The sequence below is a fragment of the Histomonas meleagridis genome (genome assembly GCF_020186115.1).
Source record: "Histomonas meleagridis strain 2922-C6/04-10x chromosome Unknown contig_30, whole genome shotgun sequence".
NCBI lineage: Eukaryota > Parabasalia > Tritrichomonadida > Dientamoebidae > Histomonas > Histomonas meleagridis.
Genome location: NW_027150858.1, coordinates 359590 through 381747, shown reverse-complemented (window position 1 = coordinate 381747; position 22158 = coordinate 359590). Strand labels below are relative to the sequence as shown.

At 31.6% G+C, this 22158-nt stretch overlaps 12 protein-coding genes across 12 annotated transcripts; 9 read left to right on the top strand and 3 right to left on the bottom strand.

Moving 5' to 3' along the window:
- Window positions 1–73: 73 nt before the first annotated feature.
- On the bottom strand, window positions 74–616 carry GO595_004897 (uncharacterized protein; the record flags this gene model as incomplete). The annotated part of the gene is made up of 1 exon (XM_067918080.1): window positions 74–616. One exon carries the CDS (start codon window positions 614–616, stop codon window positions 74–76), a length of 543 nt encoding a protein of 180 aa, XP_067774915.1.
- Window positions 617–1137: 521 nt separating this feature from the next.
- On the top strand, window positions 1138–2544 carry GO595_004896 (major facilitator superfamily transporter; the record flags this gene model as incomplete). The annotated part of the gene is made up of 1 exon (XM_067918079.1): window positions 1138–2544. The coding sequence occupies one exon, from the start codon at window positions 1138–1140 to the stop codon at window positions 2542–2544; it is 1407 nt and encodes a 468-aa protein (XP_067774914.1).
- A 631-nt stretch (window positions 2545–3175) lies between these two features.
- On the bottom strand, window positions 3176–3493 carry GO595_004895 (RhoGAP domain containing protein; the record flags this gene model as incomplete). The annotated part of the gene is made up of 1 exon (XM_067918078.1): window positions 3176–3493. The coding sequence occupies one exon, from the start codon at window positions 3491–3493 to the stop codon at window positions 3176–3178; it is 318 nt and encodes a 105-aa protein (XP_067774913.1).
- A 3131-nt stretch (window positions 3494–6624) lies between these two features.
- Window positions 6625–7389, top strand: GO595_004894 (uncharacterized protein; the record flags this gene model as incomplete). The annotated part of the gene is made up of 1 exon (XM_067918075.1): window positions 6625–7389. One exon carries the CDS (start codon window positions 6625–6627, stop codon window positions 7387–7389), a length of 765 nt encoding a protein of 254 aa, XP_067774912.1.
- Window positions 7390–7897: 508 nt separating this feature from the next.
- GO595_004893 (Synaptobrevin family protein) lies at window positions 7898–8554 on the top strand (the record flags this gene model as incomplete). The annotated part of the gene is made up of 1 exon (XM_067918074.1): window positions 7898–8554. One exon carries the CDS (start codon window positions 7898–7900, stop codon window positions 8552–8554), a length of 657 nt encoding a protein of 218 aa, XP_067774911.1.
- A 339-nt stretch (window positions 8555–8893) lies between these two features.
- Window positions 8894–9340, top strand: GO595_004892 (Inositol-3-phosphate synthase; the record flags this gene model as incomplete). Its single annotated transcript, XM_067918073.1, has 1 exon — window positions 8894–9340. One exon carries the CDS (start codon window positions 8894–8896, stop codon window positions 9338–9340), a length of 447 nt encoding a protein of 148 aa, XP_067774910.1.
- A 30-nt stretch (window positions 9341–9370) lies between these two features.
- On the top strand, window positions 9371–9904 carry GO595_004891 (Inositol-3-phosphate synthase; the record flags this gene model as incomplete). The annotated part of the gene is made up of 1 exon (XM_067918072.1): window positions 9371–9904. One exon carries the CDS (start codon window positions 9371–9373, stop codon window positions 9902–9904), a length of 534 nt encoding a protein of 177 aa, XP_067774909.1.
- Window positions 9905–10542: 638 nt separating this feature from the next.
- Window positions 10543–12769, top strand: GO595_004890 (CAMK family protein kinase; the record flags this gene model as incomplete). Its single annotated transcript, XM_067918071.1, has 2 exons — window positions 10543–11197; window positions 11697–12769. The coding sequence occupies 2 exons, from the start codon at window positions 10543–10545 to the stop codon at window positions 12767–12769; spliced, it is 1728 nt and encodes a 575-aa protein (XP_067774908.1).
- Window positions 12770–13182: 413 nt separating this feature from the next.
- Window positions 13183–14118, top strand: GO595_004889 (XYPPX repeat family protein; the record flags this gene model as incomplete). Its single annotated transcript, XM_067918070.1, has 1 exon — window positions 13183–14118. One exon carries the CDS (start codon window positions 13183–13185, stop codon window positions 14116–14118), a length of 936 nt encoding a protein of 311 aa, XP_067774907.1.
- A 177-nt stretch (window positions 14119–14295) lies between these two features.
- GO595_004888 (DnaJ domain containing protein) lies at window positions 14296–15222 on the top strand (the record flags this gene model as incomplete). Its single annotated transcript, XM_067918069.1, has 1 exon — window positions 14296–15222. The coding sequence occupies one exon, from the start codon at window positions 14296–14298 to the stop codon at window positions 15220–15222; it is 927 nt and encodes a 308-aa protein (XP_067774906.1).
- Window positions 15223–15548: 326 nt separating this feature from the next.
- GO595_004887 (UBX domain-containing protein 7) lies at window positions 15549–16463 on the top strand (the record flags this gene model as incomplete). The annotated part of the gene is made up of 1 exon (XM_067918068.1): window positions 15549–16463. The coding sequence occupies one exon, from the start codon at window positions 15549–15551 to the stop codon at window positions 16461–16463; it is 915 nt and encodes a 304-aa protein (XP_067774905.1).
- A 586-nt stretch (window positions 16464–17049) lies between these two features.
- On the bottom strand, window positions 17050–18297 carry GO595_004886 (Fimbrillin-A associated anchor proteins Mfa1 and Mfa2; the record flags this gene model as incomplete). Its single annotated transcript, XM_067918067.1, has 1 exon — window positions 17050–18297. The coding sequence occupies one exon, from the start codon at window positions 18295–18297 to the stop codon at window positions 17050–17052; it is 1248 nt and encodes a 415-aa protein (XP_067774904.1).
- Between the last annotated feature and the right edge of the window lie 3861 nt (window positions 18298–22158).

Here is a 22158-nt window from a genome sequence, read left to right as displayed (position 1 = left end):
TAAATTGGATGTAAATTTATCAGTTTTCATTCTTTCCTTCAAAGAACCCTGCTTGAGTCAATAAACGTTTACTTCAATAGTTTGATGAAAATTCCCATGTACCTGTTAATTCCTCGAAATGGAATCCCAAGCAAAAAGGTTTACCCGCCTTTTCTTCAAATGCGTTATCTAACGTTGACTTGTATCCGAAGTGAAGAAGAGCTCCTGAGTAAACTCCAGATAAGAAATGTGCATAAGCCTTTATCCAGAAATCATGTTGTTGATTTTGTTTACCTGGGACAACCAATGATCCGAACCATGAAGGGAGCTTGTCTGTAAATTGAAGCTGAAAAGTTTTTTCGGATCCATTGAAATTTAGTTTTGCTTGTACACCAAATACAGCAAGAGAAAACTTTGTAGAAATGAATTTACATGCATCTTCAGCAGTTTCATAATCAAGTCCACTTCTACATAGTTGAGATGCCATTGCAAATCCAGGCTTTTTACCAAGATTGAAAACTTGAGCATAAACATGCTTATCACGATCTGTCATTCCATCGTATTTATTTTGTAATTGGCGAATTGCTTCTGTAACAAGGAGCTGGGGAATTGGGTTTCCGTGTTTGCTGTCCGACATATTCAAAAGTGACATTTATATTTTGAATTAAAAAATTTTTTTTCACTTACATTCCCCTTTATATTCATTTATAGATATCTTTTTTTTGTTAAAACATCACGTTTGAAATTAGCGTTTTAATTTTTGTTGTTCAATGGAAACATATACAAGAAGTCTTTCTGGTATTTTTTAATGAATTTAAAAATATATAAATTGCAATATCTCAATGTTATATGCTTAAAGACATTGCTAATATGTTGGTTATAAGAGGATTAGTCGATTTTTTGATATAACTTAAGTTCCTTTTTTATCCACAACAGATGATCGGCTTTACCGTAAATCATCGTTTTCCATTGAAAAGTCTGTTGGAAGTTGTCCACAAATCCAAACGTTTTGCCCCTTTCAATTTTTTTCTCAATCAAGTCAAAAAGTGTTTCAAAACCGTTCATTTTGTGTTTCAATGCCAGAAAATTTCTTAATGAAACGATAGTATTCTTCAAATTCCCGCTTTAGGAGAATTGATATAGTTCTCACGTTATCAAATGGAAACAAAAAGCGACGAACCATCTGATGTTGCTGAAAAAGAAGCGAACCCGTCATCAGCCGAATATCCTTTTGCATTTCATCTTCGTAAATGGAGTGGCTTTGTATTTTGTTGTTGTTGTTACATGCTTGTACATTTTCACCGATATTGTCCATCTGTTTTAGCAGATGAAATGGCACCAGCACTTGGTGTTCCAACATCCAAATTAGGTATTTTTTCATCAATGTATTTTTGGTCATATGCTATTATGCAACCCATAGTTGGGTGTTTTTCAGATCTTATTGAACCAGGATATATTCTTGGAGTATCAGGGATAATTTCAGCGATTGGTTCTTTAATATGTGGTCTTTCCAAATCATTTACTTTATCCTCTATTGCTCGTTTCTTTGTTGGTTTAGGTTGTTCTTGTCCATATTGTGCCACGGCCCGTTTCATGGCAAATTGGTGGACGCCCACAAAATTTTACACTATGACCAGTATTCTTTTCTGTATTGGTGGTATTGGTGGGATCATTTCCCAGAAGCCACTTATAGCGTTAGGTCAAGCTATTGGATGGCGGTGGAGTTTAATTTCTATTTCCATATTCGGCTTTGTCTTTTCCATATGTGCTTTTATATTTGTTCGTTCTTCTCCTGTTTATTATGGCTTTAATGCTGTACAAGGCACATCACGTCCTCCACCACATCGATCACTTCCATCGATGTTGAAAACTGTTGGGCTTAATCTTCTCGAAATCTGTAAGATACCCAAATTTTGGATTCATTCTGTTGCCATTTTCTTTTCTGTTTCTACATTCCAAAACTTGTCCGGAATGTGGGCAGTACCATATCTTACAGATGTTTATGGTTATACAAGTTCTGAAGCAGGAACAATCACACTTTCATTGATGGTTGTCATGATTGTAGGTTCTCCATTTTTAGGTTTCATATCAGTAAGATTTCATATGACGAAATGGCTCGAAGTAATATGTATAGCGTTTTCGATTGTGATAGAAATAATATTTGTAATTTGGACAGATAAAATCCCTGAATGGGCTTTGTATGTGTTGTTCTTTTTGTTTGGTGTTTCAACTACTTCTACTCAAAGTTTTACTTTGCCAATGTATAAAGATATGGTAAAACCTGAGTTAGCTGCAAGTGTTTCTGGATGTGGGAATATGTTCATCTTTTTGGGTGCGGCTGTGATGCAAAATATAACTTCTGCGATTTTGTCCACTTATGGCGTACAGCCATATCCAACAGAAGGTTACAGAGGCGCATTATGGGGATTCTCTTTAGGATCTTCGTGCGTGGCTTTAATAGCAGCGATAGTTTTGCCGACAAAGAAGAAAGAAAAAGAAGAAAATAATGTTGAGGAAGAAGAAGAGGAAGAAGAAGGACATGAAGCACATTTACAAGAAATGTAAAGGGTTGTTAGCATATGCTTATTATACTTTTTTTAATGATTTTTACCTTTTGATCAAAATTTTTCTAATTTGTAATTATAAAACAAATGTTAATATTTTAACAAAGAAAAAAAGTCAACACAACTTAAGACGAAGTTTCGCAAGGATGAAAAATGTAATAAAAAAACGCAATTTTTTTTTACAAGATTCTATTCCATACATAGAAGATTTTATGGAGGATAACTTATTTAATTAACAAGATATCAATATCATTAAATCAGAACAAATATTATATCTGTGAACAATTAATGTGTTGAAAATACAAAATAACAAAATCGTAAAATTTCTTTTTTGTGCCAAAAGTGTACTCTCTCAACCAAAACGGGTGGATAATAATTTTCTGTTTTCCAGTTCCTAATTAAATATTCCATGAAGCCACTACTTTCTCTGGTATATCTTGATCCATTATATCCATCGATTAAAAGAGTTCCAAATATGATCCCAAAATATTCTGGAGAAGCTCCAGATTCTCTTGAAGAGAGTGATAGTATTTTTTGAAGGAACCCAACGAGATAACCCAATAAATTCTTGACTTGATCAGATAATTCCCTTTCTAAAAATCCTATATCATCATTGGCATCATGTGCTTCCTTTAGTTTTGGAAGCAATTATGTAGGAATAATGGGTTCTGGTAATTGTTGGAACCATCGTTTAAACAAATAGCAAGATCTACAACATCTTCATTAGAAAAATCATTTTCACCACGTTGGTATTCATCCATTATACGCATTACATTGCTATAAATACCGGGCATACGGAAAGGACACATAACATTCTCAATGTGTTTTGAAAGGAGAGCTTCAGCAATCTCATGAATTGCAATGGGGAAGTTAAGGCCAGGGTATTTATCTTGCTGGAATAAAAGTTGTTCAGAGAGAGGCTTGTCAAATGGGCATTTTATGTTTTTCATTTTGTTAAAAAAAATATTTGCAAAAAATTTTATTCAATTTTGAAAGTAAACGGTCAAAGCTCTTTACATTTTTTGGAAGATGAGGAATAATGAAGCAATTAATGAATATTTAGAAAGAGTTCAAAGATTTGACAAACCAATAAGTGGTATTTTAAATGATAAAATGTTTACACAATGCTTTAATAATGCAAATCGTATATTGCTTAATGTATTAATTCAACGCTTTGATGAAGTATTGGATTTTGCTTTCCAAATTAATTGCTTATCACCAAGAGATTCAAAAAGAATCATGAAACAAGTTATTTTTACAAAAAATTCAAACTTTAGAAAAGAATACCAAAGAAAAACAGATTTCTTCAATTACATATTTAAACTCTTATATTATCTTCCAAAATTTTCTAAAGCTTCTCAAGACATTTATTTTACTGTTTTATCAAAATTAATTATCAATGAAAATAATCAACTTTATCCCAAATTCGACAATGTGAATTTCTTTTTAAAAATATGTAAATTATTTTCTAGTGATTCTGTACTTAATTTCTTTTCATATCCTCTTCCACAAGTTATATGGGATAAATTCCAAGCTGCCCATATAATTGAAATCATAATTCACAACATCCTTTCTAACGACGCGGCTTCGTTTAACAATAGTATTAAGATATTAATCAAAATTATTTGTGAGAATTTGGTATCAGATATTCCAAATCATCTTTTAGCCGATGACATCTTGACCAAAATCATAAATTTAGCATCAAGCACTAAGAGTAGTCTAAGCTTTACCCTTATTTATCAACTTTATCAAATATCTGATTCTAATCCACAATCAGATCAATGGTATAAAATCGGGAAAATCATTTTAAATCACTTTAATTTATTCATTGACACTATTTATGGCTCTGAGAGCTTTACTGAGGTTAGTGAGATCTGTGTAAATATTCTTCGATTACTAATTCCAACCCAAGAAACACTTAATTTGGAATTCCAGAAGTTAATGACAAAACTTTGCCACGACTTCTTTAAGTTTTCCACTGTTTCATTTTTGCATGAATCGTTTAGAGGTTTAATAAGTGATTTATCGGAAAGAAACTTATTAACTTTGGAGATAATTAAGAAAATGGATCTGTTTAATAAGATAATCCACGCGTATGAAACTAGAAGTTATAACGTTACTGCTGCGTATTGGGGACAATTGGTCGAAATTGCAAATGTCATTGACGAATTCGCAAGAAATTGCAGCGAAATAAACATAGAAAAATGGTATAGACTCGTCGTTCATGATTTGGGAAAGAAGCGGTATATTATATCAAACGATTATGGTGGGAAATGTAATTAAATTTAGAATTATCTGTTTAAAAGCATTAAATAAAATCTTGAAATTATTCATTTGTGTGAACAAAATCATTCAACATTTAAAGGTGCATATGAAACAGCAATTGAATTTCATCAAAATGATATCTTTAAATATCTTTATGAAAATAAATTAGAAAAAATACAAGCAATGCCGAAAATGTCTGAAGATAAAACCAATGATTTAGTAAGTTTTTGTATTAAAAAAGATAATTATGAAATTTTAGCATTTTTGGAAGAAAAAGGAATTAATGTTAATGCTTATGATATAAATGACTCAGCAAGAAATGGAAATTTATATCTGGTTAAGTATTTCCTTCAAAATAATCAAATTCCAAAAAATATTTTTTACGATAGAAAATTCAATGATTTCGTTCTGAAAATTGTTATCGTTGCATTGAATATTATAATTGGTTATAAAGACATCACAAACTTTTATTTGTTTCGTTGCTGTTTTTTTGATCAAAAGTTATAAAAAATGTTGTACACAACTTTATTCAATTTCATAGCATTGCTTAAAATTTTAGAAAAATCTGAAGAAATATAATTATTTTCATAATATAGGATAAAGATGGAAGCAGAATTTTGTTGATGAAGAAATAAAGTTTATTCAATTGGTTCATATGGATTTTTATATATTATTTTACTTTGCGCAAATTGCTGAGCGATTTGATATATTTTGTCATTTTCATTATTAGTTTCTTCTGTTGAAGAGGAAGATGATTTCTTTTTAAATTTGCATGTAAAAATGGCTCTATCATAAATTTCGACATAAATCAGCCCCAAAAGAACAGCAAGAAAAATAAAAGTTAGAATCATAGTGATTCTCAAATTGATATTTCGAAAATTTGCTTTAGATAGGATTAACTTTGAGTATTTTGGATATGAAGTACTATTTGTTGATATGTTAATTACAAATAATAAAAAATTTCTTATGTTTCCTTTTAGAGTTAAAGCTATTGAATTATTAAAACTAATATTAAAAGATTTATCATGTGTCCTTATTAATTTATTACCAGAATAAATATCAATTTCATAACCATTTTGAATTGCATCAATCCAATAAGCCGATTCAGAACCAATTAAAAAACATAAATCTTTGGATTTGAGAATTGATTTCATATCAATTTTTTTCCAAAAAGAAATACTTAAATTAAGTTCTGTAGTGACAAAGATGTTATGATTACATTGTAAATTAAACAAAGAAAATTTTACTTTAGTGTTTTCTAAAGCAATTACTTCAAAATACATGTTGTTTGTTTTAATAGTAAGAAACTGAGAAATATTATGCGGATCATAATTTTTTGTAACTATATGTTTTTCATGAGAATCAAATTCATATGTACGAAAGCTTATATTTTCCAATATATGAAATAGCAAGTGAACATCTGAGGTATATTTTTGTGAAATTATTCTTTCTCCTTTTTTTAAAGTATAACAATGAAAAAAAGCATTCCCTTGTTTTATCTGCAATAACTCATTACAAGAGCGAAATTTCAAGAAGAGGAATATCATAAAATTTTTAAATTGAATTTCATTTATTTGGTTTTTATTCCTTATACTAATGGTTTGATAAATAAAATGAATTTCATTTAAATTGATCAATAAATTGATATGAACTTATTTCATGAAGCAAAAACTAAAAAATCCGAAAAATCACATTGAATTTTGATAAAAATTCCCTTTTATATATAAAATTAATTCGATTTTTTCACATGATTGAAATCAATGATTTATTCATTGAAAAAGTTTTAGAAAGTGTTTAAAAACAAGAAAATCGAATAATGATTTGCGATAATTTAGAAGATTATGAAATCATGCAAAAGGAAATCGAAAGACTTAAAGGTGAAATGCAATCATATTTATCAAAAATCCCATCCATTCCTCGAAATCTTACAGAACCAGAAATTGGTGGATTACTTTTGAAAGCTTTTCTTGATGATAAACCATATGACAATTATTTGTTTTCTCTCCTTCCAATAAAGAAGGCATTTCTTGAAGCAGCATATCAAACTAAAGATCAAGAAATTATTTATGAAGCACTAAATTTAATAAAAAGAAGTCTTACAGATCCCGTATTTGATGAGCTTATTCATTCAAACTCCAAATACCAAAAATCATGGGAGAAATATTCTCAAACCAAATCTAATTTAGTGAACTTGACAGATGAAGATTCAAAAAGAATAGAAGTATTACAAATGCATCTTCCTTCATCCAATGGGTTAATGAAAATTGTGCTAAATGATGCAATTACACGATTAGAAGGCAAAAACCAAAATGACAAATTTTGCGGATTAGAACCTGCAGACCAAAAATGGTTGGAATTGATGCAGTGCACAAAAGACACAGAAAAATTACCTCGCGTTCGTAACATCGTTTGGACAAAACAGATTCTATCAAGAGATCCGAATTTGTCAGGTGTCCCGCCAATTCAGGGAGCATTGTATGCGAAAAGTAGAGGTCTCCCTCCACACTTCGTTAATGAAATTGGAAAGTATGTCGAAGAAAATGAAGCAAAACAATTAATTGATCATGATATTAAACTGTAAAAAAATTTGTTTAATTTTTAGAATACCAATGCGTTTGATTTGCAATTCATAACATTTATTTATATTTTAATTTTTTTTTTTAATAATTTGATTGATTGTTATATGAATAACAATAAAGTGAAAACAATGTATGCTGTTTGTTTTAATCCTCAAGTTGATTATAAAATATATATTTCACTATTTGTTATTTTGTATAAATTTTTGATTATCTATTTCGTATTAAAAATTAGATTAAATTTAAATTTACAAACAACATATAAAATGCATATATTGTATGAACTATTATTGAGATATTCTAATTCTTTAGAGAGATATTTTTATTTATGAGGAAGTGTTTTAGCGTCATTTTTTTGGCTGCCCCCAGCGCACTTTTTGAGAGGCTTGATCGAACCTGTCAAAAACTAGTTTTTGAATTGTGCCTCCTCAATTTCTGGTATCGTTGTTATGAAAAAACGAAGTTGAAAACGTTAATTAAGCAAAAGTTTTAAGAAAAAATTCAAAGGGCTAAATGTCAACAACCTTTGTTTATGGCCTTGTTGCACACTCAACAACACCACTTGCTGACTATTCCTCATTTGAAGGTAACTTCAGAACAATTGCTGTTAAAGTTTTAGAGAATATTGACCCTAACATTCCAACTGCTATTTCAGAACAAGGGCAATATGTTTTCCAGACATTGACAGAACCTGATAAAATGACTTACCTTTGCCTTACCGACAAGGAAGCTATTGCTACACTAAGATCTAATTTCCTTACAGATCTTCGTAACAAGTGGAGGAAAAAATATGGAAATAATGGTGCTAAATTCACTGCATATTCTAAGTCAGCCGAGTTTTCTTCAGATATTCGAACATTATTCAATACTTACAATTCTGAGAGAGCTAGAAAGATAGCATATGTAAAAGAAAGTCAACTAAAGACAAACGAACAAACAGTCCAGAACTTGAAGCTTGCACTCCAACGTGGAGAACAACTTGAAGTTATGTCTCAAAAGGCTGATAAAATTAAAGACTCAGCAACTGCATTCCATCGTGAAGCATCAAAAGTTAAGAGCATGATGTGCTGGCAAAAGTGGAGATTCAGGATACTTATTATTGTGATAGTAATTATTCTTGTCCTTGCCATTTGCATGATTATCTGTGGTCCTACATTCAGCAAATGTTGAAGGAAAAACTTTTTTCTTCTAAAAAACATGAATTTCATGAAATCTTTTTTCAATGATTTTAATCTCCATATACACCATCATATATTTTAAGCTTTGTTATTAAAAAAGATTTTCTTTATTTTTCTCCGATCACACAAGAAGAAAGTCAATTCCAAGATCGATCTTTTAAATTGGAACTCAAAAATTCAATGGAAATAAAGTATTATTCTCTCAAAACATTACGATAGGTACGATACCATTGAAAACAAAGCGCACTTCTGTATAACCGTCGTATTCAATACTTTGATAATTTGACCTCACTTTAAATGCTTGCGTCTGATTTCTCAGTCCAAACATCAAATGTCACCCATGAAGGCGATCATGATCTCTAATTATGACTATCAAACACAAAAAGTTACAACAAAAGCTGATGGAAAAGCTATTGTTGAACCAATCACAAAGAAACTCCAGTTTAAAACAATAACTAAGGTTCCAAAAACTGGTGTTATGATTGTTGGTCTTGGTGGTAACAATGGTACAACATTAACAGCTGGCGTTTTAGCTAACAGACATAAATTAACATGGGAAACAAAACGTGGAATTCAATCAGCAAATTACTACGGTTCATTAACTCAATGTTCTACAACTTATTTGGGAGATGATCAAAATGGCAAACAAGTTGTAGCACCATTCAAAGATCTTCTTCCAATGGTTTCACCCAATGACTTAGTTATTTCAGGTTGGATATTAGCGATGCTGACATGCTCACAGCTGTTAAGCGTGCTCATGTTATGGAGCCAGGCTTAATCCAATCAAAATGAATATGAATTAAAAGCTATGAAACCACTCCCAGCTGCCTTTGATCTTTCCTTCGTCGCGCCAAATCAAAAAGAGCGTGCCAATAACACCTTAAAAGGTACCAAACAAGAAGTTCTTGATCAACTTCGTAAACAAATGCGTGATTTCAAGGAACAAAACAAGCTCGAGCAAGTCATCATCCTTTGGTCTGCTAACACCGAGCGTTATTCCGATCTCCTGGCTCCAAACCTTTTGAAAGCGGTTGCCGAGGGGCACCCCGAAATATCACCATCGACTTTATATGCGTTAGCTGCCATAGAAGAAGGGTTTCCATATATTAATGAGTCACCACAAAACACATTTGTACCAGGTCTTATCCAATATGCCGTCCAAAAGAAAGCGATTATCATGGGCGATGATTTCAAGACAGGTCAAACTAATTTTAAGACAGTTGTCTCTGATTTCTTAATATCATCAGGACTTAAGCTTACATCATATAACCATTTAGGTAATAACGATGGACTTAACTTATCGTACGATAATCATTTCACAACAACTTGTTGTGTAAAATAAAACTGCCAAACCGTTATCAGAATTGATTGACCTCAAATTTTCTGAAAGTTCAGAACATTTGTTTATTTTACAAAAAGTGTGAGAAATAAACACATCACTTTTCTATAAAAATTGACCAGCGTCATACGTTATGAATGGTTTCAAAAAGTTGGAACGATTTTTTCTAACCGATTGTATTGTATGCTTCATTGATCGTTTTGGAAAAATGTAAAATTTTTGAGAACGGTAATCGGTTTTTGAACTGACCGCTTGAAAAGCGCTTCATGTCCCGCGTTTTCTGAGCAGAAAATAGTCGGCTATATGTAAATCTATCAAAAGCTGCTTCGAGACCATTACAAAAACGGTTAAATAAATCTCCCCAGAAGTTGAAACAGCTTGAATCTTCTGATTCCTTTATTTGCGGCAAATACGAAGTCCTAGGTATCCTTGGTTCTGGTGCGTTTTCAGATGTTAAGTTAGTTCGCGATCCTAAAACTCAAATTCGTTATGCATGCAAAATTATCAAATTTTCAACACTTGGAACATCCGCTTCACAATTACACTTTGAAAATGAAATCAGAGTTGCTCAACAAATTCATCATCCTGGGGTTGTCAAACTAATCGATCTTTTGAAAGATTCAATCAATTTTTACATTGTAATGGAGTTATGTTCTAATGGGGAATTATATCACTACATAATTCAAAGCCAACGACTTTCAGAACTTGAATCCAAATATTTTCTCCGTCAAATTCTCGAAACCTTACAATATGTTCATTCTCTTGGTTTTGTTCATCGTGATATCAAACCAGAGAATCTTTTAATTGATGCTAATGGATTTATTAAGATCAGTGATTTTGGCCTATCTAAATTTGTCGGAACTCAAGGAATTGCTAGCACCCCATGTGGCTCTTTATGCTATGCTGCACCTGAGTGTATTCAAGGAATTGGTTACGATGGTCGTAAGAGCGATGTATGGAGTGTTGGTGTTGTATTGTATGCAATGCTAACAGGCCAATTACCTTGGACAAAGCGTAACCAGCACCAACTAATCGATCAGATCATTCACGCCGACTTCTCTATACCTTCTTATGTCAGTTCACAAGCATCAGATTTGATCGAAAAAATGCTCGAACCAGATCCCGAAAAACGAATCACTGTCGAAGATGCCCTTGCGCATCCTTTAGTTCGGTCAGCTCCGCGTCATAGGTATCTCACACAGCAAACATTACTCCCACTAAGTCTCAAACATATCGATAAGTTCTTCGGTAGAGACGGATCGGAAATAGAAATCGATGACAAATGCTTAGAACGAAGTAATACGCATGGATGCAACTCGTTCGAAGGAGCATTGAAAACGATTGCGGTCAATGCTGAGGGGAAACAACAAAGAAACACCGCAAGACTAGCTACTAAGAGATTGATATTCAGGAAGAATACCAGAAATAGACCAAATTTGGTCCAAAACTTGTAAATAATAACAATTGTTTGTATGATTGAAATTATCTAAAATTTGATAATTGATAGTAATTATTATTCTTTTTTAATTATGAGTTCGATTAAATTGAACAAAAGAACCAAATGATTTGATTTGAATTAAATATCGGAATTCAAAAATTTGAATATTCAAACAAATGAACAATCAAAAAATCGAAGCAAATTTCATTCTTTTCGTTGTTTTATATTTATATTGTGTTAGAAGCTCATTATTGCAAATTTAAATCCTTCCAATAATACGTTAACGAGACATGTGATGTAAAATTCACCTAATGTCTTTCCCTTTGGCTTTCCGTATTCATATTTATGGTGATCAAGGTGTTGGGAAGACAACTTTTCTTGAATCAGTTGGAAGGCTTGTGACAGTTGATGAAATATCATTTTATCAAATAAATAATACAGCTTGCGATAGAGAAATTCAACTCGAAATATATGAAAACTATGCTACTCCACCACACGCTGCAATCATAATGCATGACTTATCAAATCCACAGACATTTTCGTCCGTTCGTAATTATATTGATAACTTTGTATCAAGATTTGGAAAATCAAAACAAATCTTTATCATTGGGAATAAATCAGATATTTATGCGGGATCTATTGACAAAGCAGGTCTAGAAAAATACAAATTTTATTCAATTTCTATTAAATCCAATAATAGCGAATGTATTAAATCAATTTGTAGACATCTATTTATCGATTTTAACTCAGCAATGATGGATGAATGCAAAGATATCACAAAAATTCTCATTGATAATCCAGTATCTTCTCTTTTCCGCGAGCCAGTAGACACAGACCTGTACCCTGAATACAAAAATTATATTAAACATCCCATGGATTTAGGAACTGTTCTCTCAAAACTCAACAACAACAAATATTCATCAGTTCAACAATGGCATTCTGACATTGAACTCATTTGGAGTAATTGCGAAAAGTTCAACGGGAAAGATGCATTCAAATACTACATCCAGGAGCTGAAGCGTATTTTAGCTAAAGAGTGCCAACGATTTGATCCACTTACAAAACCACAGAAGGGAACATATTTGCGCCCCGTTAAAGGCTTAGAGTTGATTGGAAGTCGATTGTCAGAAGCAGTTAAGACGTTATCGATGAAATTGGATCAAAAAGAGGGAAGAGATTTAATGATTCCGAAAAGTGAACATTATTCTAAGAAAGACTTAGACCCATTGACAGACGCTGACCTTGCGAAGATTGCAGACAAAATAGCGAACTTAAAAACTGAAGATGAAAGAATTCATGTGATGAATATATTACAACACTTTGGAGTTAGTGGTTGCGAAAAAGAATATTTTTATGGCGTGGAAAGCGACCAAATACCTGTTGAAGCAAAAATGTTTTTGAGAGCTTATTTTAGAGATGAAGAAAAATAAAATATGTTTTTCAGTGGAATTTTAAGCTTTGAACGGAAAAAATCATTCCACAAATTGTTTACCTATGAGGAAAATTTGTTAAATTTAGATGGAAATCTTTATGGCATAAGGAAAATACGATAATTTTATTTTCCCTTTCAAACCTTTATTAGTTTTTTGGTAAAAGAAAGGTAAATTAGCTTTGCTAACAGGTTAAAGAAGAAAAATTTTCAACCCACAAAAAAACCCTTCTCGACACGGTATTCTCAAAAAGTAATTTGGGGTGGTGCAAATCCCTTAGAATTTGCCTTAAACCTTTGAAGTTCATCCCCAAAAATTGTCAAATCGAATCAGTTTCTATCAATTTTGAATTAATACTCAAAAATTGAAGATTTTGAATTGCCGTTCAGGAGGTTTTCTCTTCACTTGTGCAGATGCAACTCCACGTACGAGTTATAGAAGCACTTGATATCGCTAAAATGGATATCAGTAAGTCCGATCCATACTGCGTCATCAGTGTGTCCAGTTCAAACGATACAAGGAGGACAAGAGTCATCGAGAATTCCCTCAAGCCAATGTGGAACGAAGAATTCCATTTCAACATCCCCAACCCATCAAACTCAGCTCTTAAGATTCTTATGAGAGATAAGGACATTTGCAAGGATGACGATATGGCACATCTTGAAGTTCAACTTTGCTCACTTCCAGTCGGCCAAGTTGTTGACCAATGGTACAACATGATCCCAGCCCACCGTGTTAAGAAGGGAGGTCGTCTTCATCTTATCCTTCATCTTGCTCCAAATGGCTGCCCACCATTCCAGAACGCACCAATGCAAGGACCACCACCCGGCTATGGCGCTCCACCTCCAGGCTACGGTGCTCCACCACCCGGCTATGGCGCTCCACCTCCAGGCTACGGTGCTCCACCACCCGGCTATGGCGCTCCACCTCCAGGCTATGGCGCACCACCACCAGGCGCTCCTCCAGGCTACGGAGCTCCACCACCAGGCGCTCATCCACCTCCTGGCTATGGTGTACCACCACCAGGCGCTCCTCCAGGCTACGGAGCTCCACCACCAGGCGCTCATCCACCTCCAGGCTATGGCGCTCCACCACCAGGTGCTCGTCCACCTCCAGGCGCTCCTCCTGGCTATGGTGTACCACCACCAGGCGCTCCTCCAGGTTACGGCGCTCCACCACCTCCAGGATTCGTTCAAGTTGCCCCAGCACCTCCACCAGTCGCAGGAGTTGTTGTTCCAGGATTAGGTCCAATGCCAGTCCGCCCACCCGGCATGTCAGAGAAGGACTACAAGAAGATGACCAAGCCATGGAGGAAGGCACTCAAGAAGGCAGCAAAGCACCACTACTAAATACCGTAAACTGAGTTAATATTATCTGCTTTTTTGAATGCAAAACGATTAAATCTGATTTTATTTAACGGTCAATATTTTTCTGCCACTTGTTGAGTGGCTTTTGATCGTTGTAAGTACTTAAGTAAAACATTCAAAAAAACATTTATTTGGTCACAACCTAAAGCCAAACATCTTATGCTGTTTCTTTTGTTCGGAATTTCGATAATCCGTAGCAGTGGCAATAGAGACTTTTACTCAATATTGTCGCTTCGTCATGACGCTACTGAAAGAGATATAGACAGATCATTCCAAAAATTATCCAGAAAATATCACCCAGATAAAAATAAAGGAGATAAAAGAGCAGCTGAAAAATTTACAGATATTAACGATGCTTACGGTGCTCTGAAAGATCCACTAAAAAGAAGAATTTATGATCTTTACGGTGAGGCTGGTGTATCCGTTTATGAAACACCTTCTGACGATTTTGGTAATCCTAATGACCCAAACGCAAATACTGCAGCTCTTATTAAAAAGAAAGGAAAAACATATAGAATTCAATTCCCAGTTGACTTGAAAGATTTTTATGAATCTGGTCATTATACCTTATTCGTATCTAGAAAGACAATGTGTAGATGCCCTCAATCAGGATATTTCTGCCCTAAGTGTCGAGGACATCCAACCATTAGTGAAAACACTACACTTTCATTATTCGTCGAAAAAGGACAAGAAGAAGGTACAGTTGTTGTCTTCAAGAATGCAGGTGATACAAGTGAAGCAAATGCTCCAAGTGATATTGAAGTTGAAATTGTAAGTCGTCCACATCCATTATTCAGACGTGAAGGCGCAAACTTACACATGGATGTAAGAGTAACACTCAGAGAGGCATTAGTTGGATTTTCTCGGAAATTTACAAATATTGATGGATCTGAATTCACTGTTGAATCTAAGGACCCAATTGGATGCGATGAAACAATTGTATTGAAAGGAAAGGGAATGCCAATGTATTTGTATCCTGGTGAATATGGCGACATCATTGTTCATCCAACAATTAAATGGCCAAAGGAAATGTCTAACGAACAAAGGGAAAGAGTGGCATCAATTTTAACTTCAAAGTCCGAGTAAAAACTTTTGTTTAATAACAATATTAAGGCTAAAAAAGGAATTCATTTCTTTTGAATGAGAAATGATCGTTACGTATTCAAATGAGTGAAGGTGTTGCCAAGTCTTCATCACAAAATAATGGAATTAGCAGTTCAAAATTCCTTTCTTCAAGAGCTACAAGGCAATGAAATTAAAAAATAACATTTGGTAAGATTAAAATTAATTTTTTTCTAAAAAGCATAAAAATTGTTGAAAGAGCTATAGCGACCGTTAATAAGTGTACGTTTAAGAATGGTTTTATAGTTGATGCACTTTTTATTTAAAAATCGAATTAAGCAACTTAACAAATGAGCTCTGATCACGACGAGATAATCTCTAAATTCATTAATGTTACAAACTGTCAAATAGAAACTGCAGTGGATATTCTTGCAGGAACAGATTGGGATCTAGAAAAGGCTTTTAATTTTTACTTTGGAACAGATCAAACAAAAAAGAAACCAAAAAAAATCGCACCAAAAAAAATAATTCCAATTGCTGAACCTAAAATACAAAATGAACCTCGAGAAGAGATGATTTTAGCAGGAAAAAATCCAAAATTTGTTGAAATAAGAAAACAAGCTCAAGAAAGGAAAAGGTGGATTGCAGTATACCTTACAGACAAGCCCCTTAAGACATCTGTTTTGAAACATGTCCGTCTTTACGACATGATGAATTGTCGATTTGTTGGATTAGAAATAAGTCGCGAAGAGCAAGATGGCCGTTGGTTTAGCTTTACATACAATGTCACTAAGACGCCTTTTCTCGCCGTTATTGAGCCAACTACTACAGAATGTATCGAATCAATAATATGCCCATTAAATGAGTCAGAAATCTTCAACTTTCTTTATCAGTTTCTAGTTAGCCATCCTCAGTATGGTCTTCCTATTGATGTAGAATTAGGTCAACTTGAAGCTGAGATTGATGAAAGTGATTCTCAAGAATCAAATTCACAAAACCCTAACCCAGAAGAAAATGTAGAAACAGAAGATGTTGGTTCACCAGTCAGTGTGATGGTGCAAATGCCAAACGGTAAGCGCTGTAAATTGGAAATTGGCGAAAACTCAAAAATCAAATTGCTCTATCAAAAAGTTTCAAGTCTCATTGAAAAGAAACCGGGAACGTTTAAGCTGTTTTTGATGCCGTTTACAGAATTAAGCGATCAAAACAAAACGGTCGCCGAAGTTGGGTGCAAAAGGTCACTTGTGAGAGTTGAAGAAATATGATAAACTTGTTAAACATTTAAATAAATTTATTTTTGTTAACAAAATGAAACTATTTTCCAGAATGAATATTAATAAATTTTATATTTTCCAGTTTAAAATGAATAATGTGATGATGATTCATTAATTCAATATCTCCTGTCATTAGTGAACAATAATAGCATAACAACAACAAACAACTTTCTTCATTTATTGGAATAGTTATTTTTTAGTTTTTACTTCCTAAATTCTATTCAATAAAAATGTAATTGATAATACACAAGCATTTGAATATTAAAATAATCTGCGTTAGTCATTTAAGCTATAAAAACTAATTTGAAAATGATTTTGAGTTATCAAACACTTAATTATTTGATGAAGTGTGCCCCCGCTTGTAAATAAGTTTTAAATTTTGTATCAGAGTGTGTTGAGAAGTATTTATAAAATTCTTCTCTGGATTCTTTCTCAACAAATAATATTCCAAAATCTCATATTCATATCAGAAATATGTAATAATTTTATTTGAAACATTACATAATTCATTTGAGCCAACATTTATTCAAATTTCGACAATGCTTTTGCCTAATACATGCATCGATTTATTTAAATATTAAAAAGGAACAACAATATCTTCTCCCCAATCTGTATCAAGTTCCAATCCTGAAACGCCCAATCTTCCAGCAGTAAGAAATGTTCCTGAAACTGTAGTCAGCTGTCCGCGTCTGTAAGGTATCCTGATTCCGGTTACTGTCGAAATTGCTTCTCCGCTGCTTTTGTCAACAGTTTGAACTGTTACAGTGACAAATGATTCTTGTCCATCTGTCATAACAAAGTCACTTCCGACTTGTCGCGCTTCATCAGGATTATATCCATCAGCATAAGTTATCTCTGTTGTGTATCCAATGCCAGTCAACGCATCAAATGGTTTTCCTGTTGCCACATTAAATGTCGTAGGGAAAAATCCTTCGTAAGAAATGCGAATTTGCAAATTTTCTATTTCTGGTAAAATTCTTTCTTGAACTAATTTTTGGTATGCTTCGACATCGTTTGCTATGATGCGATATCGTGCAAATGGTCGTATTAATTCAACGTTAACATCAGCACTTGTATCACCCACTGAAACAGAAGGAGTCGCATAATACGCATCTTTTTCTTGTGTCCCAGATGTGTAATTATCAGTAAGTACTGTTACAGCGCTTAGGTCATCAGCATCGTAATATTTACTCTCTGTAGTGCCGTCGTCAGTCCAATCGGACCACAAGCGAATGTCATAGTCACCTGGAAGAAGAGAAAGTTCGGCTAAATATGTTCCATCTGCTTGCACTTCACACAGTTGAACACAGCGATGAACGCGCGAATCAGTGCCTTGTAGATATACTTCTGCAACAGTGCGCAAATATAATTGTTCTTGAAGTAATGCATTGTTAAAAACATTAACACTATTGACAGAGCGAGTTGGTGTGTATGGAGGCATTTCGCGCCCTGGAACTGTGAGAAGGAGTCTTACCGTGGAAAGGGTGATGCCACTTGTTCCTCCTTCGAGAGTAAGTGATGTTCTTGAAACTTCACCCGCTTGAACTTCAACTTGTGTTGAAGCTGTTAACATGTTTGGATATAAGCCGGAGTTGTCAGTAAGCCAATTTTGAAAATCTGTATAACTCAAAACAAAATTTAAATCAGAATTTAAAACATTTGCAACCACCATGATATAATATTGACCAACATCGATTGGAATATGCTCAGATGCTAGAGTTCGGGGATCAGTGTAATCTTTTCTAAGACATAAATAATGTGTGGAATCATAAACGAAAAGTGAAAGTTCTGAAACAGATACATCTGATTGCAAGCCGATAATCATTGCGCCCTGTCCTTCAGGAAGAGGAAGCTCCTCTTCACTTATAGAAAATTTGAGGATCAGACAAATATAAAGAATTGTGCAAAATCGCATTCAAAACGGTTTTAAATTTTCTGGAATGATATGGAACCGTTAATTTCAGAACTGCTATCGTTTGATTACTCTCATATGAAAGAGTTTCGCCTTTAAAAAATTTTTTTCAAATTAATATTTCTTTCATTTTATATGATAATATATTATAATATTGTATTAAAACCATTTTTTAATAATTATTAACAAAATATCTTCTCCTAATTCTGAAGCACTCAGTCCCGCTCCAGTTAAAAATGCTCCAGTTAATACTGAAGCTGTATTTAGTACCTGTTGAGGTAATATAACTCCATTTACTGTCGAAATTACTTTTCCACTGTTTTTCTCTGTTATTTGAACTGTTACTGTTGAAGATAAATATTCCTCGCCAAAATGCACATAGTCTCTTCCAATTTCTCGTGCTTCATCAGGACTATACCCTTCGGCATTAATTGGTTCTTTTGTCTATCCAAATCCAGTTATTGAATCAATTGGTCTGCCTGTTGCCACGTTGCATATTGTTGGGTAAAATCCTTCATAAGAAATCCGGATTTGCAAATTTTCTATGTCAGGGAAATTTCTTGATTGGGCTTAAGAATGAAAATTGACAATCGTGACATTGGCTGACTTCAATTATATCGAAAAACTTATGAAAAAAAATTATTAAGGACTTAAAGTCTTTATGAAAAATTAGGAAATAATGTAACAAATTAGGAAAAAGTTACATATTTTTTCCCCATTCTAAAAGTAATTTAACGATTTCATTGTGACCTCTCCTATTTGCATATGCAAGTGCTGTATTAAATAATATAAATAATTTCCAAATATTATTTTGAAATATTAAATTATTAATATAAATATCAAATAAAACAAATAAATATTTTTAGCATTGATATCAATTCCTTCTTGTTCAAGAAGTAATTTAACTATTTCTGTACAACCATTTCTAGATGCCCAAATAAGTGCTGTTTCAAATATTTTGAATAATTTCCAAATATTATTTTGAAATATGAAATTATTAAAATAAATATCAAATAAAACAAATAAATAGCTTTAGCATTAATATCAATTCCTTCTTGTTCAAGAAGTAATTCAACTATTTCTGTATGACCTTTCCAAGATGCCCAAATAAGTGCCGTATTAAATAATTTAAATAATTTCCAAATATTATTTTGAAATATAAAATTATTAAAATAAATTTTAAATAAAACAAATAAATATCTTTAGCATTTATATCAATTCCTTCTTGTTCAAGAAGTAATTCAACTATTTCTGTATGACCTTTTGAAGATGCTAAAATAAGTGCTGTTTCAAATAATTTAAATAATTTCCAAATATTATTTTGAAATATAAAATTATTAAAATAAATTTTAAATAAAACAAATAAATATTTTTAGCATTGATATCAATTCCTTCTTGTTCAAGAAGTAATTTAACTATTTCTGTACAACCATTCAAAGATGCATATATAAGTGCTGTTTCAAATAATTTAAATAATTTCCAAATATTATTTTGAAATATAAAATTATTAAAATAAATTTTAAATAAAACAAATAAATATTTTTAGCATTGATATCAATTCCTTCTTGTTCAAGAAGTAATTTAACTATTTCTATATGACCTTCATAAGATGCATATATAAGTGCTGTCCAAAATAATTTAAATAATTTCCAAATATTATTTTGAAATAATAAATTATTAAAATAAATTCTAATTAAAAAAAATAAATATTTTTAGCATTAATATCAATTCCTTCTTGTTCAAGAAGTAATTTAACTGTTTCTGTATGACCTTTTGAAGATGCATATATAAGTGCTGTCCAAAATAATTTAAATAATTTCCAAATATTATTTTGAAATAATAAATTATTTAAATAAAAACTATATAAAACAAATAAATATCTTTAGCATTTATATCAATTCCTTCTTGTTCAAGAAGTAATTTAACTATTTCTGTATGACCTTTCCAAGATGCCCAAATAAGTGCTGTTTCAAATAATTTAAATAATTTCCAAATATTATTTTGAAATATAAAATTATTAAAATAAATTTTAAATAAAACAAATAAATATTTTTAGCATTGATATCAATTCCTTCTTGTTCAAGAAGTAATTTAACTATTTCTGTACAACCATTCAAAGATGCATATATAAGTGCTGTTTCAAATAATTTAAATAATTTCCAAATATTATTTTGAAATATAAAATTATTAAAATAAATTTTAAATAAAACAAATAAATATTTTTAGCATTGATATCAATTCCTTCTTGTTCAAGAAGTAATTTAACTATTTCTATATGACCTTCATAAGATGCATATATAAGTGCTGTCCAAAATAATTTAAATAATTTCCAAATATTATTTTGAAATAATAAATTATTAAAATAAATTCTAATTAAAAAAAATAAATATTTTTAGCATTAATATCAATTCCTTCTTGTTCAAGAAGTAATTTAACTGTTTCTGTATGACCTTTTGAAGATGCATATATAAGTGCTGTCCATAATATTTTAAATAATTTCCAAATATTATTTTGAAATATAAAATTATTAAAATAAATTTTAAATAAAACAAATAAATATTTTTAGCATTGATATCAATTCCTTCTTGTTCAAGAAGTAATTTAACTATTTCTGTATGACCTTCATAAAATGCATATATAAGTGCTGTTTGAAATAATATAAATAATTTTCAAATATTATTTTGAAATATTAAATTATTAAAATAAAAACTAAATTAAACAAAGAAATACCTTTAGCATTAATATCAATTCCTTCTTGCTTTAAAATGTATGTAACAAGTTCACTATTTCCTGAAAATGAAGCAAAAGCCAAAATATTTTCTGGAAGTTGATTATTTTTTTGAAAATATTTTACAAGAAAAACATTTCCAATTTTTGCTTCATTAATGATATTTTCATTAGTTTTCATTCCTTCTTTTTCTAAATATGTAAAAACTTCATAATTAAAATATGAAACACATATTTCTCCTAATTCTTTTAAATTATTAATATCTTCAATTTTATTTTCATAAAGATAATGAAAAATGTTATTTCGATGAAATTGAATTGCTGTTTCAAATGCATCTTCAAATGATGAATGATTTTGTTCACATAAATGAATAATTTCTTCATTTCCACCTGCAACAGCGTATTTACCTGTATTTTCTACACTTGCACCATTCATAAGTAAATATTTAAAACATTTTATAGAAGAAAAAAATGCTGCATAATCAATTAATGTAACATTTCTTTGATTAATAAATGAACATCTTTCATAAAGTGATGGTTAAATTGTTTGATTAAAATCGAAATCATTTTGTGATGATATTTCTTGAAGTTTTTCTATTTCATCATTTCGAATTATTTTCGCAATTTCATTTGGATTAACTCCTTCTTTAATTAATTGCTTATGAAGTGCAAAATTATTCTTCGAAAGTTCTTCATAAGAAATATTTTCTTGATCAAATAAATATTTATATTTATCAAATTTATCTTGATTAATATGAACAAAAAATAGTTTGTGTATATTTTGGATGATTTTTGATTCAAGTAAATTATACTTAATCATGTAATTAAGTAAATGAAATGATTCTTGTGTGTTTTCTTTAAGTAGAAATTGAGAAAATAAATTTATTATTTTTGAGTTGATTTTATTATTTTCTTCATACTTTTCAATTTCTTGTAACAATCTCAAATATATATCAAAATTATTACTATTAATCAAAAGAGATTTATATATCATTCGGAATATAATGATATTATAAGATATTGGATATTCTTTACAAAGACTTGCTG